Source organism: Felis catus, chromosome B1 (genome assembly GCF_018350175.1).
Source record: "Felis catus isolate Fca126 chromosome B1, F.catus_Fca126_mat1.0, whole genome shotgun sequence".
In the NCBI taxonomy this organism is placed as follows: Eukaryota; Metazoa; Chordata; class Mammalia; order Carnivora; family Felidae; genus Felis; species Felis catus.
In genome coordinates, this window is record NC_058371.1 from 198,682,232 (window position 1) to 198,703,032 (window position 20,801).

Here is a 20,801-nt window from a genome sequence, read left to right on the forward strand (position 1 = left end):
CGCTGCTGTGAGGGGTGGAGCCTATGCAGTCCGAGGTTTTAGTTGGTGAGACTCTAGGGTAGGCTTGGCTTCTCGGCCTCAGTGCTCAAGTACGCAAACAGGCTTTGAATTTGAAAACACTGAGCCTGGGCCCGGCGGAAGGTACCCCCAGCGGATTCCGACCTACGGAAGCCCGGGAGGACCAAGCTCCCAGAGGCCACCGAATGTGTGCCGGGCAGGGGTGCACGGCTGTGCGGTGCTTCCTGGTTCCCTTTGATCTCGGCGGACGGAGCCTCCCCTGGCTTCCCTGTGTCCAAACTTCTTAGTCTCCGGCTTCTTCCCTGCTCCAGGAATCGCCCAGCTAGACTTGAAAGGGTCCAAGGCAGCCGCAGGAGGACCCTGTACCTGCTGCCGAGCCTCGGGCCTGGCCCCTTCCGCTGGGATGGATGGGCTTGTGCGGGAGATAAACCTCTCCGCGCCTGTCTCCTCTTTGGCACCGCGGGGGTTACACCTGCCCATCCCTGGATCTGTTGTGAGGTTAAGTGGGAAGCACCCGTATGTGGTGCATGTTAACCCCCGTCTTCTGAGTCTGGAGAACTATAAACCCACCAGGAACATGGGAGACAAGTTTGTTCTGGCCCAGAAAACTGCGTTTTCCCCTCACTCTTGCTCACCGACCGAAAAAGACTGTGTCCCTAACTCACGATTTTTCTCCGTCAGTCGTCCCGTGAATTACGGTCCTTCCCCTGCCCTACGGGTCACGTGTTGAGAAGTTTGGGGCTCAATCATTGAAACGTTTACTGAGCACCTACTGTTCGCAGCAAACTGTTAAGGCACCACGCTCCACACTAGAGATAAACATGAGTAAGACATGACGTTGCACTGGAGTAGCCCCTGGACCAAAGATGACCCCAGAGACCTACCACCGCCTAGGTTTAGGGCTTATAAATGTAGAGAAGAGTTTTGTTAATTCAGTCAACATTTTCCGAGCCGCTGTACCTGCTAAAGTGCCGAGGACAGAGGTGAGTTAGAAACTCGGGGAGGAGACGATTTCAATACGAGGCCATAATAGAAATACTGTGGGGGGGGAGGGGAGGAGGGTTACGGGAGCACCAAATAAAGGGCGGTGTCCTCTGCTGGGGTGTGTGGGGAGCAGGGAGAGTGGCTTGAGGTGAGTTGAATACAGGAGTGGATAGCCCAGTAAGCCATGGAAGTCAGTTTGGTTTGGTAGGCACTCTGGTATCTTCTATATGTTACGAGTATTTGCAGAAGAGATGTAATAAACAAGAAAAGAATGGCAAGTTTCTGCCGGTTCATTTCTTCAGCCTTTCTAGCAAACTCATAGGAGCAAAGGATGTAACAGCTGGGCAGATCATATGGCCTGTCGACACAATACCTCCTTTTTGTTTGGTTTTGTGTTGCCTTTTCTTTTCAGACTCCTCAAGAACCAGGGTTCATCAGCTCAAAGCCACCTGGGGTCTTTGCCCTCCCCTCTTCTCTCTCTTCAAACAGGGGGTTTGAAGCCTTGTCAACAGGAAGTGAATTCCTCCGTATCACATACAGTCTTCTGTTGATTGTCTCCTTGCAAAAAGGTCAGTGCTGGGTCTCCCTTGTAACTGAATATTCCCCGGAGCATCACAGCTATGCCCGAGTTTCCATATGTAGTACGTTCAGGTCAGATCCGGTTTCCCCTTTGATGGTTTCAGGGCCTTTGTATTTGGATCCGAAATCCTTTTAGCCTTCTTTCTCGGGTATTATGAATGGCACTACTGCTTACCGTGTTGATGATACTCAAAAGCAGGTTGGAAAAGGTCCAGTGTTTAATGACCACATCTTCATTGCTGGGGCCATTTAAGTAAGTTCCTCAATGTGTGTTCTGTGTACCCTAATAACGGATAACTGATAACGGAGTGCTACCAACCGAGGGATCTCATTTTCAATGTCAGTTACTTATGGGGAAAAATGAAATTGACTGTGACCCTTCCCAGGTCTCCTTAGTAACGTGGTTAAGTCCAGGGTGTTTCTAGTCCGTTGAATCCCGGCTCCATCGTGACGGGTCCTTCGGCAAGTTATTTGATTGTTCTAAGGATCAGTTTCCTCATCTGTGACACAGTCGGTACCAGAACGAAGATACGTGTGTACTGATTGCTTAGCCTGGTGCCTGGCACGGAGTGTGCATTCAAGCAGGTAGTTAATATACACTACTGCTAATGTGTGCTTCCCAGGCCTTCCAGATCCTGCCCACCTCCTGGTCCATTCGTTATTCCCTTCTCCTTGGGCCCCAGATAGGATTCTTGTTCCCATTTTCCTTTTGCCTGCGCTCTCCCACCTGAGCGTGGGCAACAACCATGCCTTAGCAGCTCCCCAGAGCCTGGCAGGTAGCAGAAATCCCATTACCCAGTTTTGAACTTGACCCTTGATCACAGCTAACTGGTCTTCACTGCAGACACACATCCCTTCCTCTGAGAAGCCCCTCTCCCTCCTTTCTGTATTAGTTCTGCAGAGTTCTCACGAGGCCGACCCTGTCCTAGCGGAGGACACAGGGCCCAAACCAGACCCGTCAGCCCCTGAGACTTAGGCTGGGGCTGCTGGGATGGTAAGCTGTGAGGTCAGTGTGGCCTCTGGGGCTGGCACCATAGAGACCCATGGAGGAAGTCCGCCTAGGGAGGAAGCTCTGAGATGTACGCCAAGCCAAGAGGTAGCATTTTTGATAGCACTGTTCCAACTCCTGACTCCAGCCAAGGCCTGGTTAACCTAGTTAAGAACACGAGCTCTGGGGGTGTCTGGGTGGATCAGTCGATTGAGCATCCTACTCTTGATTTTGGCTCAGGTCATGATCTCACAGTTCATGGGATCGAGCCCCATGTCGGGCTCTGCACTGACAGCATGCAGCCTGCTTGGGAGTGTCTCTCTCTCTCTCTCTCTCTCTCTCTCTCTCTCTCTCTCTCTCTCTTTCCCTCTCTCTCTCAAAATAAATAAATATAAAAAAAAAGAGAGAGAAAGAAAGAACATGAGCCCTGGAGCCAGCCACCTAGCCCTGGCGTTACTGACTCTGCCATTACTGGCTGCTTCAACTTTGGGCAAGCCACTTCTCTTCTGCCTTAGTTTCCTCACTTGGAAAAGTGAGTTAAGAATGGGTTATGGACAGTATCTACTTCATAGGATTGGGTAAAGATCAAAGTCTTGATAACGTGCACAAAGTGCTTAGAACAGTGTCTGGCCCAGAGAGAGCTCTCGATAAGTCCTACCTGTTGTTATTAATCCATTGCTGAGGCATCACAGATTTCTGAGCCAAGAAAACCAAAACTCATTTTTATTATTTTTTGCAGTTTATTTATTTTTGAGAGAGAGAGAGAGAGACAGAGTGCGAGCGGCAGAGGAGCAGCGAGAGAGGGAGACACGGAATCCGAAGCAGGCTCCAGGCTCTGAGCCGTCAGCACAGAGCCCGATGCGGGGCCCGAACCCACAAACCGTGAGATCATGACATGGGCTGAAGTCGGACACTCAACGGACTGAGCCATCCAGGTGCCCCCCCAATCTCATTTTTAGAAAAACGAATGCCGTTTAAGTGGTTTTGTGTTACCTGCAGCCCTGACAGCAGACTGGAATAGCTGTGTTCTCCCGTCAGGCCACGTGCTGCCCCACTGGCCCAGTGATGGTGAGCACGTCCAGGAATGAGCTCATGCAGAAGGGGAGTCAGTGTGAGTCTGACAGCGCTGTGCCGCCCCAGCAGAAGGGAAGCCCCCGGAGAACCTCTAAGGACACAGGCAGTGTGCTGTGTTGTGGGATAGGGCGTTGGGGAGAACGGCGCAGAAGCCTCCTCAGGCTGCCAGTGTGTCAGGCAGCAGGGAGGTGTTCGTCTCGAACAAAAGATCAGGACAGGGAAAAGGACCGTTCCTCAAGCTAGAAAGAAAAGGAGGGAGGGGGCGGGGGGCGGTACTGGCGTAGAGTGGGAAACCAGGGAGGTCGGAATCCTATGAAAGCGTCCCCAAGCACTCCTGACATTTCCCGATGTGTGGCAGTTTGGGAGGAATGTTTGGATCCGTTGTTCTGTGCAAGAAAAATCTCTTGTATTAATTGCTCACATTTAAATTGAGACTCATTGGTCGGGGGGCACCTGGGGGGCTCAGTCGGTTAGGTGTCCGACTTCGGCTCAGGTCGTGATCTTGTGGTTCGTGGGTTCGAGCCCCGCATTGGGCTCACCGCTGACAGCTCAGAGCCTGGAGCCTGTTTCAGACTCTGTGTCTCCTTCTCTCTCTGCCCCTCCCCACTCATTCTCTCTCTGTCTCTCGCTCGCTCGCTCTTTCTCAACAGTAAATAAATAGAAAAAAAAAAATTTGTTTAAATTGAGACCCACTATCAGGCTTGCTCACCTAAAGAGCTGAGGTGCGTCCTGACCGACTACCTCCCAGATGCCCAGAGTCCTCTAGGCTGTTAACGCCAGTCTTGTCGTTGACATGATCTGAATCATGCAGTGCCTAGAATTGGCCTGTTAATGGTGTGCATGTGATCTAATAAAACAAACTCATTTTTTTTTTCCTTTTAAGGAAGCCCCATATATTTTTTTAAATGTTTTATTTATTTTTGAGAGAGAGAGAGAGCATGCAAGTGGGGCAGGGGCAGAGAAGGAGGGGGACAGAGGATCTGAAGTGGGATCCACGCTGACAGCGGTGAGCCTGATGTGGGGCTTGAACTCACGAACCGTGAGATCATGACCTGAGCTGAAGCCAGGCGCTCAACTGACTAAGCCACCCAGGCGCCCCCCCCCCCATATTTTTAATACAATATTTTGTCTCATATTATCATGCATTTCCAGTAAGTAAAGAAACTTAGATGCCCTAATTTATCAAGAAGCCATTTCTTGAAAGCTTAGTTAGAAGAAGGAATACAGGATAAATATACTCAGAAATCCAGTAACCACAAAGTACATAAATTGCATAAAACCATGAAAAAGCCTTTCTGGTCACGTGATCCATTGTGGAAACCACTTGGAAATCCCTGGCCTGGACAGTTTTTTAAAAAGCTTTACATGGAATATATTTATAATGATGAGCTAAATCATTAGTGCTAAGAAAAGGCAGGTGGAAATGAGGCAGGGGAGGGGTCCTGACCAAAGGAAAAATTTGACCAAGAGAGAAAAACTAAGTTCTCAAGGTGACACCAGAGTTCAGATCCTGATTCTGCTGTTTGCTATGTGACCTGGGGCAAGTCACTTAAGCTCTCTGCATCTCCTCATCCACGAAATGGGTACAGTAACACCCCCCTCCTAGGTTTGTTGAAAGATCTGTGAGGTGGATAGATACGGATACAGCGGCAGATATAAAGGGCTTAGCGCTGTGCCCGATATAAAGGATGAAGACTCCGTAAAAGGGAACCCCTGTTATCAGGGAAGGACAATCTCAGCAGCCGGGAAAGGCAGCCTGGGAGTGGTCAATACCAGTGGGGCAGCAGCAGCTGGTAGCTGGGCAGCCTTGAAGGGGTGAGCCTGGTGGCCTTCCCGTAGGAAGAGGTCAGACTGTGGAGCGGCACAGACTGGATGGCCGACCGTGACCAGCACCTTACATTCCCTTGATACAAGGATTAAACTATCTGTTTGGTAGTTTCATTGGAATTGCTGATTGCAAATCCCTAATTTGTCAGAGTTGAAAGGCCCCTCAGCTGAGCTCGGGTCTCTGCGGGTAGCCTCGCAGCTTATGCGATGGAGCGTGGATTTGAACCCAGGCAGGTTTGGCCTCAGAGCCTGAGCTCCCATGCTGAACGGATTCTGATGACTCAGTGTCTCAGGACATAAGCTACAGGGGAGTCAGAGTGCCCGGGGCTCATTCTTGCCAGATGCTGGCTCCAGGAGGGGAGAGTGTGGTGACCCACCTGCCCCTCTCCCACCCACACGCACGGCAGACATTGCTAATCAACGGCAGCGTTTCTTACCCTCCCTGAGCGCCAGGGGAGGGCCTCCAAATCCTGAAGAACCCAGAAAATTACCCCCGATTGACTCGTGTGAGCGGGTCGGATCACATCTAGTTGCGGTACCTGGCGTGGAGTCTCCGGGCCTGCCAGACGGTAGTGCAGAAATGCGGGCTGGGGGCTGCTTGTGTGCTGGTAAGAATCTGCCTGTCATTCCTTAAGAGACTCAACACACGAGTCCTGATATTCTGAAAGTCCCAAAAGCACATTTTGCACAGAGCCCAGAGGGAGCTCCCACCTCCCCCCCACCCCCGCCCCCCACCAACCTCAGGAAAGTGGGGGTGTTACAGGGTGGTGCTGGAGGGTGACTCCTCACTCGCAGGGGGTCATTGGACTCCGTACCCCTCCTTGGGCATCACCCCCAACACCACGGCCACGGCCCCTGAGGAATCCTCGCGTTAGACAAAACAAGAGGAAGGAAACTCCAGCCTTCCAAGATTGGCGGTGGAGAGTGGGTGGGGAGCACCGTTTGCGAGGCCACATCACGAATCACAGCCCCCGGGGCTCTGACGAGGCTGGAAGGAGACCTGGTACCACAGCCGGGCACCGGGGGCCCTCGAGATCGGTGCCTGCGGTCGTGACAGTGGTTTGGAACCCCCGGTCTCCTTAACCCACGATTCTCAGACTCTTTCAACTGTTCAACCATTGAACAGTCCCAGAGACTTCTCTCAGATCGTGGGATGCCAGGTGCTTTCGTGGAATATCATGACATGTGGACAAATTAGGTGAAAAATAGCCGAGCGCTGTAAAAGTTTCCACCCACTCTCCTAGCATCTGAGCTAGAATCGCGTGCATGGTGACAAAAGCCAAGAGGCTTAAGATTTTTTAGGCAGAGACATCTTAAAATTGAAAACGTTTTGTTGCCTTTTTTTTTTTTTTTTTGTTTTCTGACACCTGGAAGAGGGATCGCCATTTCCATTTTAGCTATAAAATAGCTCTCTGTTCAGGATGAAATTGGTCAGAGCAGGGCTACCCTATAACGTTACCATTAACATCCCGACGCAAACTCAATGCCGGGTCCCCAGAGCAGTGCTCTTGGAAACTACCCAGGGGAGCTGAGGCTTTACCTACCTTGATCTACGGTGGGGAAATCTAATATATGGACCACCGCGAGCCTGCAGCCCAATTCGGCCCGAGGTCACCAGGAAGGCAGAGCAGCAAAGGTAATGTTTCAGGAGCTCACAATACCCGCTCTGTGGCCAAAACAAAGGCCTGACCTTCTGAGCCACGTCTGACCTTTCAACTCTGACACATGTATTTACTCAGCAATTACAACTTAAACTACCAGAAGGGCGGTTCAGTCATTTATATCAAAGGGAAGGAATTAAATAAAGCTTTCCTGGATCCCGTAACAAAACAGCTGGGCCGAGCTTTGCACTCAAAACAAAGAAACTTCTCTTGCCACCAGTGGATGTGACTGCTTTGTACCCAAGACAGAGAGTTAGAAGGCAGGTCTGAGCCCAAATTGCAGACGTTGGACAACCTAATAAGCGGGCTGAGCAAGATCTTGAGTTTCTGTAAATGCTAAGAGGGCAGTGGTAGATTCTGTAAGAGGCAGAAACTGCTGTGCTGCCGTGACCTCACTCAAGACCAGCCTGCTGTGAGAACTTGGAGATGTCGTTCTCTACAGCGTGATAATCTAGCGGTGACCCCCAGGGGCTTTACTTAACAGCATGGGATAACAGAGCCATTTGGAGAAGAGAGACACAGAGATGGAAGTTTGCGAGGTGCCAGACCTCGCTGTGCTTTCGGGCAAAGCAAACTCACGTACCCTCATCCACTGAGGGAGGCTGTGGAAATTGGTGAAAGCATCCTGGAAAAGCGCTGGGCTGCGCGTCGTTAGGGTGACACGCACCCGACGAGTGTGTGACCCCAGCAGAAAGGAGGAAGTACTGTGTCTGCGCCTGGAGCCTTAGAGAGGATGCCGATTTCGTCGGGGGACAGCAGAGTGTGGCATCAGCAGAAGAATGGATCGATGCTGTGCATCACAAAGCCGGCGCAAACTCCTACTACAAGGCAATGTGGCGAATCTCACGGAATGTTGGACGAAGGAAGCCAGACACAAAAGGCCACGTGCCGCCGCGTGATTCCTTTTACATAAAGTTCAAAACCAGGCCTGGCCGATCCATGCCGCCAGAAGTAAGGATGTGGCTGCCCTCGGGCTAAATAGTCTGTCTCTTTGAGTTGGGCAGTCACGGCTCGGGTGCCTGCACTTTGTGAAATTGATCGGGATTTAGATTTTTATACTTTCCATACTTCAGTGGAAAGCTTACGTTAAAATCATTCACTCATCTAGGTTTGCTGGGCAGTTTTATGATCGCATCTGTGTCCTGGAAAATGTTGACACGTGCATCGTAAACCAGAGCGTCACTTGAGAACTGAAGCAGGTTCGCTCGTCTCACGCGGCCGTGCTGCCTGGTTTGGCCGCTGTGGCTCTTCCTGCCGGGCCCAGTCACTTCATGCAGCAAAAGGCCAGGCGCCTGGAGGATGGGTCCCGTCCCCCGGAGCCAGAGCGTCGGACCAGCCTTGGTGAACCTTCGGGTACTCAGAGAGGAAGTATTTGCGGACACCTACTATGTGCCAGACAGCTGTGTGCGGTATTTTAATTCCACTCTGTCTACCCGGGGAGGTCAGTACAGCAGGTGAAACCCCCGAGATTCAGAGGCCAAATAACCCACCCAAGAGGGGCCCTTGGCTAGTAAGACACAAAGTCGGATTCAGCGCAGGTCGGATTCCAACACAGGGAGCCCCGCTGACAGATGTCACCTCAAGCTGCCTCCCCCACGGGTGGGGGTGGGAGCCTGCAGGTGACAGCAGGGGCAGTGGCAGGAGGAGAAAGACCACCTAATACAGCAAGTTCCAGAACCACTCCAGTGGGCTCCCCACCCCAGGCCCACATCCAGTATACCAGTACACCCTCGGGACGTTTTACCGGGCTTGCCTCGAGGCTGTTTGTCTCCCCGTCCCTAGAGACAGCGTAGAGCCTGGCCCAGGGTGGGCCCTCTGGAATGACCCCCTTAGTCCCTGTGACTTATCACGGTTTCAGTGACAAGAGGTGCAGAACTGTAGGCACCGGGGCCAACGGGAGGATTCAGGTCCAAATGCATTTGTGGGGAAAAGCAAGCATCAGTGCACGCAAGACAACGTCCCCCAACAGAATCCCTTTAAATGTGAAATCCCGCCACGGGCTTGTCAGATTTCCTCTTCTGACATCGAGAGCGGCACAGAGGCACGCTCTCTGTTACCTATCAAATGTGAAATAGAACGTGCCCTCTTGGGCTCACTGCCTAGAAAAGAAACGTAGAAGGCCTCTTTTAGCCATCTCTTGAAAGCTCGGTTGGAAGAAGGGGTAAAGGCTGAGTCCGTGCTGAGCTCCAGTAACCACAAAGGACAGGTAAATGTATAGACTATGCCTTTTCTCTTACCTTGGACGCGTCTAGTAATTGACCTCGTTTCCTTCCTTCCACAAGGGAGGACGTTACAATCTTAAGAGCGCTGTGGTGTCACGGTTCTGTATCCAGGCACAAGTCAACAACGTACAGTTGCCTACTTAGTGCTGGAGTCCAGCTTGGTCTGGACAAAAAAGAATACCACCAGCCAGGAGGATCAGTCTTCAGCGGTGGAGTAAAGAAGGGAGATGCACTCTCCATAGCTTTCCCTGATGGAAAGGAATTGGATAAAACCTCTGATCTCTGAACACCTCCCTCATTCAGCTGCAAAAGTGCTATCCAAAAACCAACAATCTGTATCCAAGACTGCTTCCTCCCCCCACCACCCCCGCCAATTCCTAGAGATCTGTTTTGGAGAAAGACAGGTAATTACAGGCTAGTGAGATTCTCCAAGTAAATTGTTTCAGTGGGACCTGGGCAGCTCAAATTTTAACTTTAAAAGAGAAACGATACGTTTAGAAAGATGAGAGCTTCTCAAAGATATCCGTGAAAGTCTGCGGGCCCGTAAAAAGGCTACTAACCTTGACTTTTAGCAGCGTGTTCTCAGAAGCACCCTGTGAGGCGGGTCTAAACAGAGAACTAGGAATGGGGTCCCTGGAAGCCCCTCTCCTCAGAGGGGTCACCTTCCTGCACCACGACGGCAAGCCACCCATGCTCGCCTGAAGCAAAGCCAGTGCGGAGAAACCGGAGTGATTTGGCTGTTTTTAAACGTTCTCCACACAAGTGCCCTCTGCCCTCAGCGGCTGCTTTCTTTATTCTCTGGCTGCTGCGTCAGCCCACGTTCCTCGCCTGACCGCAAGATGCCTAGAGTGCCTGACGTTAAGGAGGGCCCAGCCCGGGACAGTCACGCATCTTAGAAGATACAGCCCATCTTCTCCCAAATCCTGCTGGTAAGCAGCATCATGGGGAACGGCTGTGCACACAGCTGACCAACGCCAGGCAGGCCAGGAAGGCAGGCGTCACATTCGAAAACCACAGTGTGCCAAAATGCATCCCTGGCAGGTCTGGGGATACCCGAGGGCCCGACCCGGCAGACCCGTGTGGACACAGGCAAGAATCTGGTAGAATGCAAACGTAACACTCGACTTGGACACAGTGAAGGGGTAGAGCCAGACACAAATATCATTAGATCCGTTTCTAAAGTCCCTGGGGCTCCAATATTGTGTGAGCCCAGGTCAGGCAGGCAGCTGCCCAAACCAAAGGGTGGTGGTCCCTGCGCAGGGACCTCGGGAATGGTCTGCGGACTGTGTTTGTAGCCAGACCCATGGGCACAACTCTGCGCATTTGGGGAGCCCTTCCCACCGCCAGCTGCACGGTCTGCAATAAAGACCTCTCTCCGTGACACGGACCATCAGAATCGGAACGGCTGGCTTCATCCTCATGGAGCTCGAGGGAACTGAGGTCACCTCCTCCGGCCCTGGTGCACGGGCACCGTGCTAGCCTTCCGGAACAGCAGCCAGCCCCATCACTGCCCTGTGCTGCCAGCCAGATCTAACCGGAGAACCTTGGGTAACAGCTGACAAAGGTAACAGAAATGAGGACCCTCCCACGGCATGGGTTTTAGTTCATTTTGTCACGTTTGTCCAAGTTTGCCTTAAATGCATCCTGGTAAAACTGATGGAAAATAAACATCGGCACAGACCTTGAAATACTGTGGAGTTTGCACTTCAACGTGGAACTCTGGGGAGTAGGTTCGCGCTGCGCCCCCCACTGCGCACGGGGAGGACAGGAGCAGGAAGTGTCCTGGACTGCACTCAGGAGTCAAGGCTGGGCTCTGCTCTGTCCTTGAGAATGTGGCCTAGGTCATGCCTCACTTTCCCACTTTCCCCTATGCTCTCCAGAACATCTAAAGCTTCTCATGGCTCAAAAATTGTTACCAATAACCCCAACAGGAATGTGTCTGCTGGCTTCAGGCAAGGTGCTGTGTACTTTACCTAAATGAGTTCATTCATTCACAGCCCAAGAGGAAACTTCAGCATCCTCACTGTCTAGATGGAGAAAGTGAAGTCCAGAGAGGTTAACTATCAAAGGACTAAGGGAGTCCAGGAGACAAGCAGACTCCTCTCGCTCATCCGGGGACTCAGAGGCTCAGACAGCATCTGTCTGCCTTTTTGGCCCCTCTTCCTGTTTATCCTCCCCTCCTAAGCCTTGTGAGACTGTTCCACGTTCCATCCTTGCTCTCTCCTGCAGTAGGAGGGATTAACGACAAATGTAACCCTGGCTAAAGGTACCACGCTCGCCAGCTTTTAAGGGACTTGTGGGCAAAGCCTACTCGAATATCAGCAACGGGCACAACACAGCTCTCCTCCAGCACAGCACACTGGGCCTCAGAATACCATCTCCGAAAGCATCGCGATCCACTCGGAGCCCCAGGACAGCGACACAGCTAAGTGATGGGTTCCGGGTCAAGTGAGTGATTTCCCTGCATGTGGTCACAGGCCGTGCTCCCAGTCTGTCTCGGGCTGAAGAGGGACAGGGCTACGGTGCAGACAGGCCAAATACTGAAGACTGTCGTTGTGGTCATTTCTGGACAAGATACTGTTAACTCACATGTTTTAACAACACAATAAACACACAAAAACCTCTAATTAAAAATGTAGAGAAGTGCTGCAATTAAATACTTTTTAGTTTAATAGTAATTATTTTTGGCTTGTCACATTTTTAAAAGATTTCCACGTACAAGCATTTGTTTTTTTAAGCATGTGTAACTGGATGGAACCAGACAAGGAGGTTAATTTCTGCTCTGCTGCTTCTTTTTTTTTTTTTTTAAGTTTCTTTGCTTTGCGAGAAAGAAAGTGCAGGAGGGGCATAGAGAGAGGGAGAGAGAGAGAATCCCCAGTAGGCTCCCTGCTGTCGGCACGGAGCTCACAGCGGAGCTCGAACCCACAGCCCTGGGATTGTGACCTGAGCCCAAGTCAAGAGTTGGACGCTCAACCAACTGAGCCACCCAGGCGCCCCAAGAGTATTTTTTAAAGTACAATAATTTTCACCACCACAGATTTTGAATTTTGGATAAGAATATATTTTATTTTCTCATAAAAGTTCTACCAAAAATAGACTTTTTCTGTAACTTAAAAATACAGCTTTGAAAAAGCAATATTGGAGTTGTTGTAACTCATTACATGTTTTAGAAACAGCAGTGAAAAAAAATCAACAGAACGGATTCAATTTTTAAGTAGAAAAACGTTCATTTCAAAAGCTTGACTTTGTCCTTTACTAACTTGAAGGTGGGGTTCTTGCTGATCTTCTTGTTAAAGATGGTCAGGAGCTCCTCTTCCGATCTGTGGTGTTCCTCTGTCACCGCGTAATACTGAGCTAAAACCTTCACGGGGAGAAACAATCATCAAGTGGGTGATGTGTCCTGAAAATGTACCTCAGAGTTCTTCCTTTAACCCAGAACGAGGCCAACAGTAAAACAGAAAAGAAACGCAGGTGCCAGTGACACGGGTGTGTCCTGCTCGTGGGTTCGCGCAGCTGTTCGCGCAGCACCCGCACGTGCAGCCTGTCACACGTCGACACAAAGTTAAAAACAAACACAGAGGAACCACCGCTCTGGAATAAGCAAACGATGGCAAGACATCAAGAACAGTAATCCCCAGGGGCGCCTGGGTGGCTCAGTCGGTTAAGCGGCCGACTTCGGCTCAGCTCATGATCTCGCGGTCCATGAGTTCGAGTCCCGCGTCAGGCTCTGTGCTGACAGCTCAGAGCCCGGAGCCTGTTTCGGATTCTGTGTCTCCCTCTCTCTGACCCTCCCCCGTTCACACTCTGTCTCTCTCTGTCTCAAAAATAAAAATAAGCATTAAAAAAAAAAATTAAAAAAAAAGAATAATAATTCCCAAATTTAACACAGGCACCGTTCAGGCTAAGGAAGTGTGATGGGATGGGGTCCAATTCCCGCCCCCCGCCAGTCCCGAGGGGCTACTGAGCTGCTGGAAAATCACTGAGATCCACATCTGTAGTGTTTTAGATTAGGAAAACCAAGAACTGTACATCCTGAAATAAAGAAGTGGCTGTCCCCAGCTTCTGCACCTGCGTCTGTGCGCCATACCTTTTTCCTTAGCTTTTTGATTGCTACTTCGTTGTCCGGGGCCTGTTTCAGAACTGCTTTAATAGTTCCCTTCCAGTTGAATTTACCTACAATATGAAGAGTAATACGTAAAACATTTTGTTTCGGTGTACTGCCAGAGGGATAAAGCAGCCATGTGGGTGACATCTATTTGCTATCCGGGAAATGAACTAATGACCCTGACCATACCGCGTAGCAGGTGCTGGACCTGTCCGCTCGCAGTGGCCTACAAGCCTGACTCCCCTTCAGGACTCGCTCTCAGAGTGAGCGGGTCAAGTAGGCATCCCAAGTACCATCAACTTTACAGGTGCCTGTAAAAAGGCACGGCTGTATCCGATGAACTCACAAGTGTCCCTGAGGGTCCGCCAAGATCACGGGGCTGGCCAAGCATGGTGAGCAAGACATAGAGGAACAAAGGCAGCTCAGCCTCGGACGGCAGAGGACAGCCACAGACATGGGCTGTGACACGGGCTATCTTGCAGGCTCAAGGCTCATCTAGGGGACTTGTTTCCGGAAAGATGCAGCAGGTGTACTTTTGCCTGTTCTGTCTGCTGGGAACAGCCAAACCCCCGGAAGTCTAGTCAGACAAACGCAAGACGACTCTGAAAGAGGGCAAGAAGGCAGACCGGGTAGGGGCCTCGAGACGTGAGGAGTGACCTGGTAGTGAGCTCCCTGTGTTTTCTTTTTGCTCCAGAGATCCCAGATTTGGAGCTCAAGAAGCTGGCAACCTGGAAAGCCAACAAAGAAAGCTCCAACAAGAGCGTGATCCTCCTCAGCGAAAGGCCAAGAAAGGAACAGCCCACCGAGACACAACTCCTCCACAGTCCCCACTCTCCTCCAGCTAAACACCTCAGAAGAAGTTCGTGGCTCCCACCCTCAAGGCTGTGATGAGGGAAGGCGTCAAAGAAGGCCGAGTAACGAAATCGGGACTTTCATCCATGCCGGCTGGTAACAAGGCCGTGGCCGTGGTGGTGACCACGGGGGAGCCAGAACTCCCACCCCGCCTGCACTAGCAAGGAGTGCCTCCTTCAGGTACCAGCGGAGGTCGGGTGGGCAGCCTGGTCTTCGCCCCACCTGCTGTAGTGAGGTCTTGCCCCCGCTTCCCCTGCCAAGTCACGTGAGGAAAAGCCAGTTAAAAGAAGTTGAAATAAGACCCAGAATCTTCTAACCTGTGAAAATGTCCAGGTGCCAACTGAAAACCATTCATCATTCCAAAATAAAAGTACTTCAGTAAGCAATTATGCGTACACTCGGAACAAGAGTAGAAACACTCAGCCAAAAAAAAAAAAAAAAAAAAAAAGACAAAGAACCAAAAGGAAATTTTAGCACTGAAAAATATGGTAGCTGAACTGAAAAGCTCAGTGGACGGACAGAACGGAGAGGGGAGAGGAAAGAATCAGTCAACTGGAAGATAAAACAATAGAAATTACACAGTCTGAGCAAGAGAAAACCAAAAAAAAAAAAAAAAAAAAAAAAAAAAAGAGCATTAAGAAAACTACAGACCAGTACCCCTCATGCATACAGACATCAATGTACCTACCAAAATATTAGTAAGTAGAATCTAGCAGTTAGGTAACACATAAGAAAATTATACACCACAAGAAAGTGGGTTTATTCTGGGGATGAAAGGCTGGTTCGATATTTAAAAATCAATCGGTGCAATTCACATTAATTGCTAATGAAAAGAACAGTAACATCAATCAATGTAGAAAACGTGTGTGACAAAACTCAACACATTCATGATAAAAACTCTTTGAAAAATAGGGATACAGGGGAACTCCTTCAACTTTAGATAAAGAGCATCCAGCAAAAACCTACAATTAACGTGACTTAAAGTGAAAGATGTAATGTTTCTTTCAATCAGGCACAGAGCAAGGCTGTCTGCTCTCACCACTTTTACTCAACACTGTGATGCAAATTCTTGCCAATGCAGGAAGACAAGGCAAGGAAAGAGCAGTGCTATGGATCCGAGAGGAAGAAATAAAACTGCCCCTGTTTGAAGATGACGTGATTACCTCTGCAGAAAATCCCAAGGAAATCTACAAAATCACACATATTCTATATAATCACAGGAAGAGTTTTTGTAGATCTCAACAAGATTATTCTAAAACTTAATTCTGACAAAGAATAAAGCCTGCCCAGTTTCAAGACTTCAGATAGAGTTAAAGCGATCGAGACTGTGTTGGTAGGGGGCACACATACAGGCAGACGAAACAGAATCAAGAACCCAGAACTACACAAATATGCACAACTGATTTCTGACGAAGGTACAAAAGTGATTCAGTGAGGGCCTTCTCAGCAAATGGTGCCGGAATAATAGCACACTGATGGGCAAAAAAATGAACCTTGTACTAAGTCTCATTTGTTACATAAAAATCAACTCAAAATGGATCACGGGCTTAAGATCAAGAGTAAAATGTTAAATTGTAAAACATTTAGAAAAAAAACACAGGAAAAAAACTCTTGGGGATCTAGGGTTAAGCAAAGAGTTCCCAGATTTGGCACCAAAAGCATGACCTATTAAAGGGAAAATGGACAAATTAAATCAAAATGAAAAAAATCTGTTCTATAAAAGATTGTCAAGAGGATAAAAAAGCTATAGACTGAAGGGGAAAAAAAAACCTTGCAAACCCCACATCCCACAAAAGATTAGTATTTAGAATAGGATACATAAAGAACTCTCAAAAGTTAACAGTAAAAAAGAAAATCCAATTCGAAAATAAGCAAAAGACGTGAACAGACGTTTCAATATCAAGAGATATACAGATGGCGAATAAGTACATGAAAAGATACTCAACATCATTAGGGATAAAAAATTAAAATCACCCGAGCTATTACCACACGCCTATCAGGATAGCTAACAAAAAAAACAACAACAACAAAGTACCACCACCAGACCCTGGCCGAGATGTGGGAAAACTGGGTGAGGCACACACCGCCGGGGCGATTATAAAATGGTACGGCCACTCTAGAAAAAGTTGGCGGTTTCTTTAAAAACCAAACACGCAGTCACCACACCACACGGCGACTGCACTCCTGGACATTTCTTCCACAAAGTGATGTGCGTTCACATGAAAACCTGTACGTAAATGCTGACAGCAGCTTATTTATAGCAAGTGGAGGCTGGGCCTTCAAGAGAGGAGTGGTCAGACGAACGGGGGTACGTCCACGCCACGGGCTACTAAACAGCAGAGGGACTGGATTACCAACACATGCAGCCACGTGGAGGCATCTCCAGAGAATAATGCTGAGGGAAAAGTGGTAATCTCAAGAATTCACATACTAGATGATGCCATTTAGGTAACGTTCTGAAACTACGAAAGTACAGAAATGGTGAACGGATTAGTGATTGTGGGGGCAGGCGGGGTGGCAGGTAAGGGCATGGCTATAAAAGGGCCCACAGAGGGCTCCCAGTGGTGATGGAAACGTCGGTCTCCTGACTGGGTCAGTGTCAGCACCCTGTGGAGACAGGATAGTTGTGCCCGCTGTGGCCCTAGCAGGAAGCTGGGCAAAGGGCGCGTGGATCCATAGGTCTCTATTATAATTCCTTACAACTGCATGGGAATCTACTATCCTCTCAAAACAAACAAATTAAACTAAAAAAAAAAGGCCTCACGCAGCCCAATTTGGGAGTGGGGGGGATCCAGGCAAAGAGGTGTAACCCAGCTCAGGCAGTTACTGAATCCCCATTAGTAAAGCCTCCCCTCCGGGGTGAGCCCTCGAGTCTGTTGTGCATCAGCAGGGCCCCAGGGAATGCTTCAGGCCGGAGGAAGTGGGGGCAGCTCTGTGGAGGAGGCAGCGTTTGAGGGGACCTTTAAAGGCCAGGAATTGGATTCTGACAGGGACACACTGGGAGACAGGGAGACAGAGACCCCGGGAACAAGAGGAGGTGGGGGGCGAGGCAGCTAAGTGTGGCGGGTACTTCTGGGAGAGTAGTGAGGGGCAGGGGGGAGGGAAGCAGGGAAAGGGAACAAGGTCTCAGAAAGCCGTGCTGGGTTTATCTGCAGTTCCAAAGAGATGGGTTCCCAGTCCAGACCATCTTCCCCTTAGAGCTAGACAGACGCTGCGGAGTGGCTCACACAGCTCCGTTCTCCCCTCTGGAGCCACGCCGTGTCTGGATCTGCGTCCAGCCCTCCCCGTGCCTCCGGAGGGGAGGACCCGCCTGAAGGCCCCGGGTCGCCGCCTCCCCCCACACCCTCGAGGGCAGACCTCTCCAAAGGATGGCGGCGATACCTTTTGCAGGAGCCCCATGGTTTTCCGGTTCTCCACCCTCAGAATGTCCTGAGAGCTTCCTCTTTTTCTTCTTGGTATCTGCTTCATCTAGGAAAGTAGAAAGAGTAAACGCGAGAACAAGATTTTGCATTTATGACAGCGGCTGCCATTTAATGAACGCCACGCACGGCCAGGCCCGGTGCATCCGCCGGGCACCCAGCACCGCGGGCTTCTCCACCTCGGGGTCGGGTGAGCACACGGCGAGTGGACGGGTGCCGTCACCTGAGCCCGGGTCGGCCCGATCCCAAAGCTTACGCCCTTTGCCTTACTTGTTCCAAACGCGAGGTCTGACGCAAATTCACTGCTTCCCGACCCTTGTACCAGAGCCCAGAGCAAACGCCAGCCACGTACCGTCCGCGTGCTTCTTTCTCTTCCCGGGCGGCGGCTTCGTCGGCTCCTCCTTGGCGTCTCTGGCTCCGTCCGCCGCCCCCTTGGCCTTGCCCCCCTTGCTCTGGCTCTTCTTCCCTGCAGAGCCCGGGGCCTCCCCTCCAGCCTCCTGATCGGCCTCTTGTTCTTGCCCCGTTTTGCGCTTCTTAGGCTTCTGACCCCTTGAATTCTCCTGGTGACCTTCTAATTTTAGTTCTTTCTTCTCTTTTTTTCTATTCTTCTGCCTTTCTTCCTTCCTTTCTCTTTTATTCTTCTTCACCTCTGCTTGCTTTTCTGGGGTGTCACTTGTGTGGGAAGCTGGAACCTTTGTGGAAAGTTCTACGCCGGGCGGGTTGGCCCCTTGCTTGAGCGGCTGTCGGTCCTGCCCCTTACTGACCGGTTCCTTATTATTAAGCAAAACCGAGAGAGACATAAATACTCATTCCAGACATTCGTGCACGTCATTAGCAGGCATCTACTGAGCAAACCGTTCCAAGAAGAAGGTCTACTACTTACCATTTTACTGTGACCGCCTCCCCCACCAAGAGCTAAAACGTAGCAGTAAACATATCAAATGGGAAAAAAACCTTCCCCCCGAGCCCACACCCCACCCTGCATTTAATAGACATTTTCCTTCCACTGGGAAAGTGAAGAATCCTTATGTCACTTAAGCTAGACCTTTAATTTTGGCTCACTCTCCACCTTTCTGATAGAAGATGAGCACATTGGTGTGGCGGAAACCACTGGATTTATGCATCTGCAGACCTGGGTTCGAGCACCAGCTCTGTTAATTCCGAGCCAGGTGACTCAGGGCAAGTTATTTATCTGCTCCGAACCAACTTCCTCACTGATAAAATGAAAGGTAGTGGAATGAAAGTCATATGGTTCATGGGCGAATAAAATGGAAAGTTATGTCATGTGCTTAGCAGCTCACGGTGCTAAGGACGAGTAGACCGAGGATGCTTAAATAAGCCACTTCCAGGAAAGGTTCTGTAAACTTTGGAGCACTGGACCAGCACAATCTACTCACTGAGAACAGAGGAACTGCCCTTGAGGAAGGGATGTGGGACACCTGGATGGAGTGTGGACCCGCAGAGTGGGAAGCATGGGGCACAGGGAGCCACAGAAAGCTAGGGAACCACAAGCCGCACTCTACCTTATTCAAGCCAGTGCACAGATCCGACTGAGAACAACGACCCCAGCAAAATGAGTGCCACTGCCGGCTGCACTCCCTGACCCTGAATCTGTGCTGGTCTCTATGTCAGCCCCTTCTCAAGGATGACCCCAGCAATGTCCTGAGCTTCTGGTGAGTCCTAACGCATCTGGATGGGGCTGCTTCGGGTGCGGCGGGAACCACTGGATGTCAGCGCCCAAGACCCATCTCTGTTAGTTGCCAGCCAGGTGACAGACCAGTCACCTCCAGTCCCTTTCATCTGGGAGAGTAGGTCTCAAGGAGGGAGCTACTGTCCCCCAAACTGAGCCAAAACAAGGACTGGCTTTCGCTCAAGTACAGACGCTCTACAAAGGTCACGCCTCACTCAGTGCTCAACTCCGGGCTGAGAGCACAGCGTCTGCATTTCCCCAGCAGGTCAGAGACACCAGCCAGGCCAGGCGCATGGCACAAAGGCAGGCAGTGGGCTCAGAAACAAAGTCAGGAGGAAGAAGCAGCCCAAGTCGCCTGACTCCTAGCCTACAATTTCCTTCCTAGCTTATGGGAAGGCACTGTTATGACCACTGAGAGCCACACACCTCAACCCGCCTTCTGCCCCGTTCAGACCAAGTCTCTAGCTGAGGCCTCCCCTCCGCACCCAGGGAGAGGGACACACGCACCCCATCTGGCAGCTACTCGGTGATGGGCAGACAAACTCATTCCCCATATTCTGCTTCGTTCCAGGCTCTCCTCAGAGACACCTGCACCGACCCTCTTTCCTAACAGAGCCCCTCCTCTCGCCTACCGTTTCTCCTAGGGCTTCCGCACCCTGTCCTGCCATCAGGGCCGGGACCTGCATATGCCATCATCTGTCCTGCACTGGAACACAGCTCTGTGAGGGCAGGACTTTGGCCTCATTACAGCTGTGTGCGCGGGGACCAGGCACGCTGTCCTGGGGCACAGGAAATCCGCCCCCAGGAGCAGAGGATCCAGGGCCTCCGGCTGGATGCCCAGCACATAGTAACGGGAGGGATGAACACCAGAGGTGTGTACGGACGGGGCCACAGAGCCGTCTGCGCCACTCACACTGGGTTGTGCCGTGAAGGTCACAGGGCAGAGGCAAAACAAAAATAAGCCGTGGTTTACAGAGCTCAGTTGGCCACGGGCTGCGTACTGATTCTTCATTGACTTAATATGTTCACAGCTTCAAAAGGGAAATCAGAAACAACTTTTTAAAAAAAAACTCTGCAGTGAACGAAGTAATCCCAAATCTTTGATTCTTACTTAAAATAACGGAAATAATCCTTAAAATAATCCTTAAAAAACAGTACCACCTAAACGCTAATCAAACGACTGGTGACAGGGCGTGCTCCGGCAGCACACGTACTAGGAGACCACAGAGAAGATCGGCGGGGCCCCTGAGCAAAGGTGCCACATACATGACTGGTTATGAGATTCCAAAGGCCCAATCTGTCTGTTCTGGAAGAGCCACGACAGGACAGTTTCACCGTTTATTCCAATTTGCTGCCCAAACTATTCTCTCTATAAGTCAGTC

At 50.5% G+C, this 20,801-nt stretch overlaps 1 protein-coding gene and 1 long non-coding RNA gene across 8 annotated transcripts in view; one reads left to right on the forward strand and one right to left on the reverse strand.

The window, feature by feature from the left end:
• LOC123385120 lies at positions 1 to 20,539 on the forward strand. Of its 2 annotated transcripts, none has more exons than XR_006597241.1 (3): positions 1 to 1,001; positions 1,415 to 1,571; positions 3,309 to 3,368. It is a non-coding gene; the product is annotated as an uncharacterized LOC123385120 (long non-coding RNA). The 2 variants fall into 2 exon arrangements; XR_006597240.1 differs by lacking the exon at positions 3,309 to 3,368 and adding an exon at positions 14,153 to 20,539 and having other exon boundaries at positions 4 to 1,001.
• The window catches only part of LYAR (Ly1 antibody reactive), a 22,813-nt gene continuing 14,403 nt past the window's right edge, over positions 12,392 to 20,801 (reverse strand). For all 6 annotated transcript variants that reach the window (XM_006931208.5, XM_006931206.5, XM_006931205.5 and 3 more), the window contains exons 6-9: positions 18,082 to 18,499; positions 17,692 to 17,778; positions 13,441 to 13,526; positions 12,392 to 12,714 (exon numbers count right to left, since the gene is read on the reverse strand). In XM_006931208.5, the coding sequence (XP_006931270.1) occupies positions 12,580 to 12,714; positions 13,441 to 13,526; positions 17,692 to 17,778; positions 18,082 to 18,499 (726 nt within the window). In that variant the 3' untranslated portion in view covers positions 12,392 to 12,579. The remainder of the gene's footprint in view (positions 12,715 to 13,440; positions 13,527 to 17,691; positions 17,779 to 18,081; positions 18,500 to 20,801) is intronic.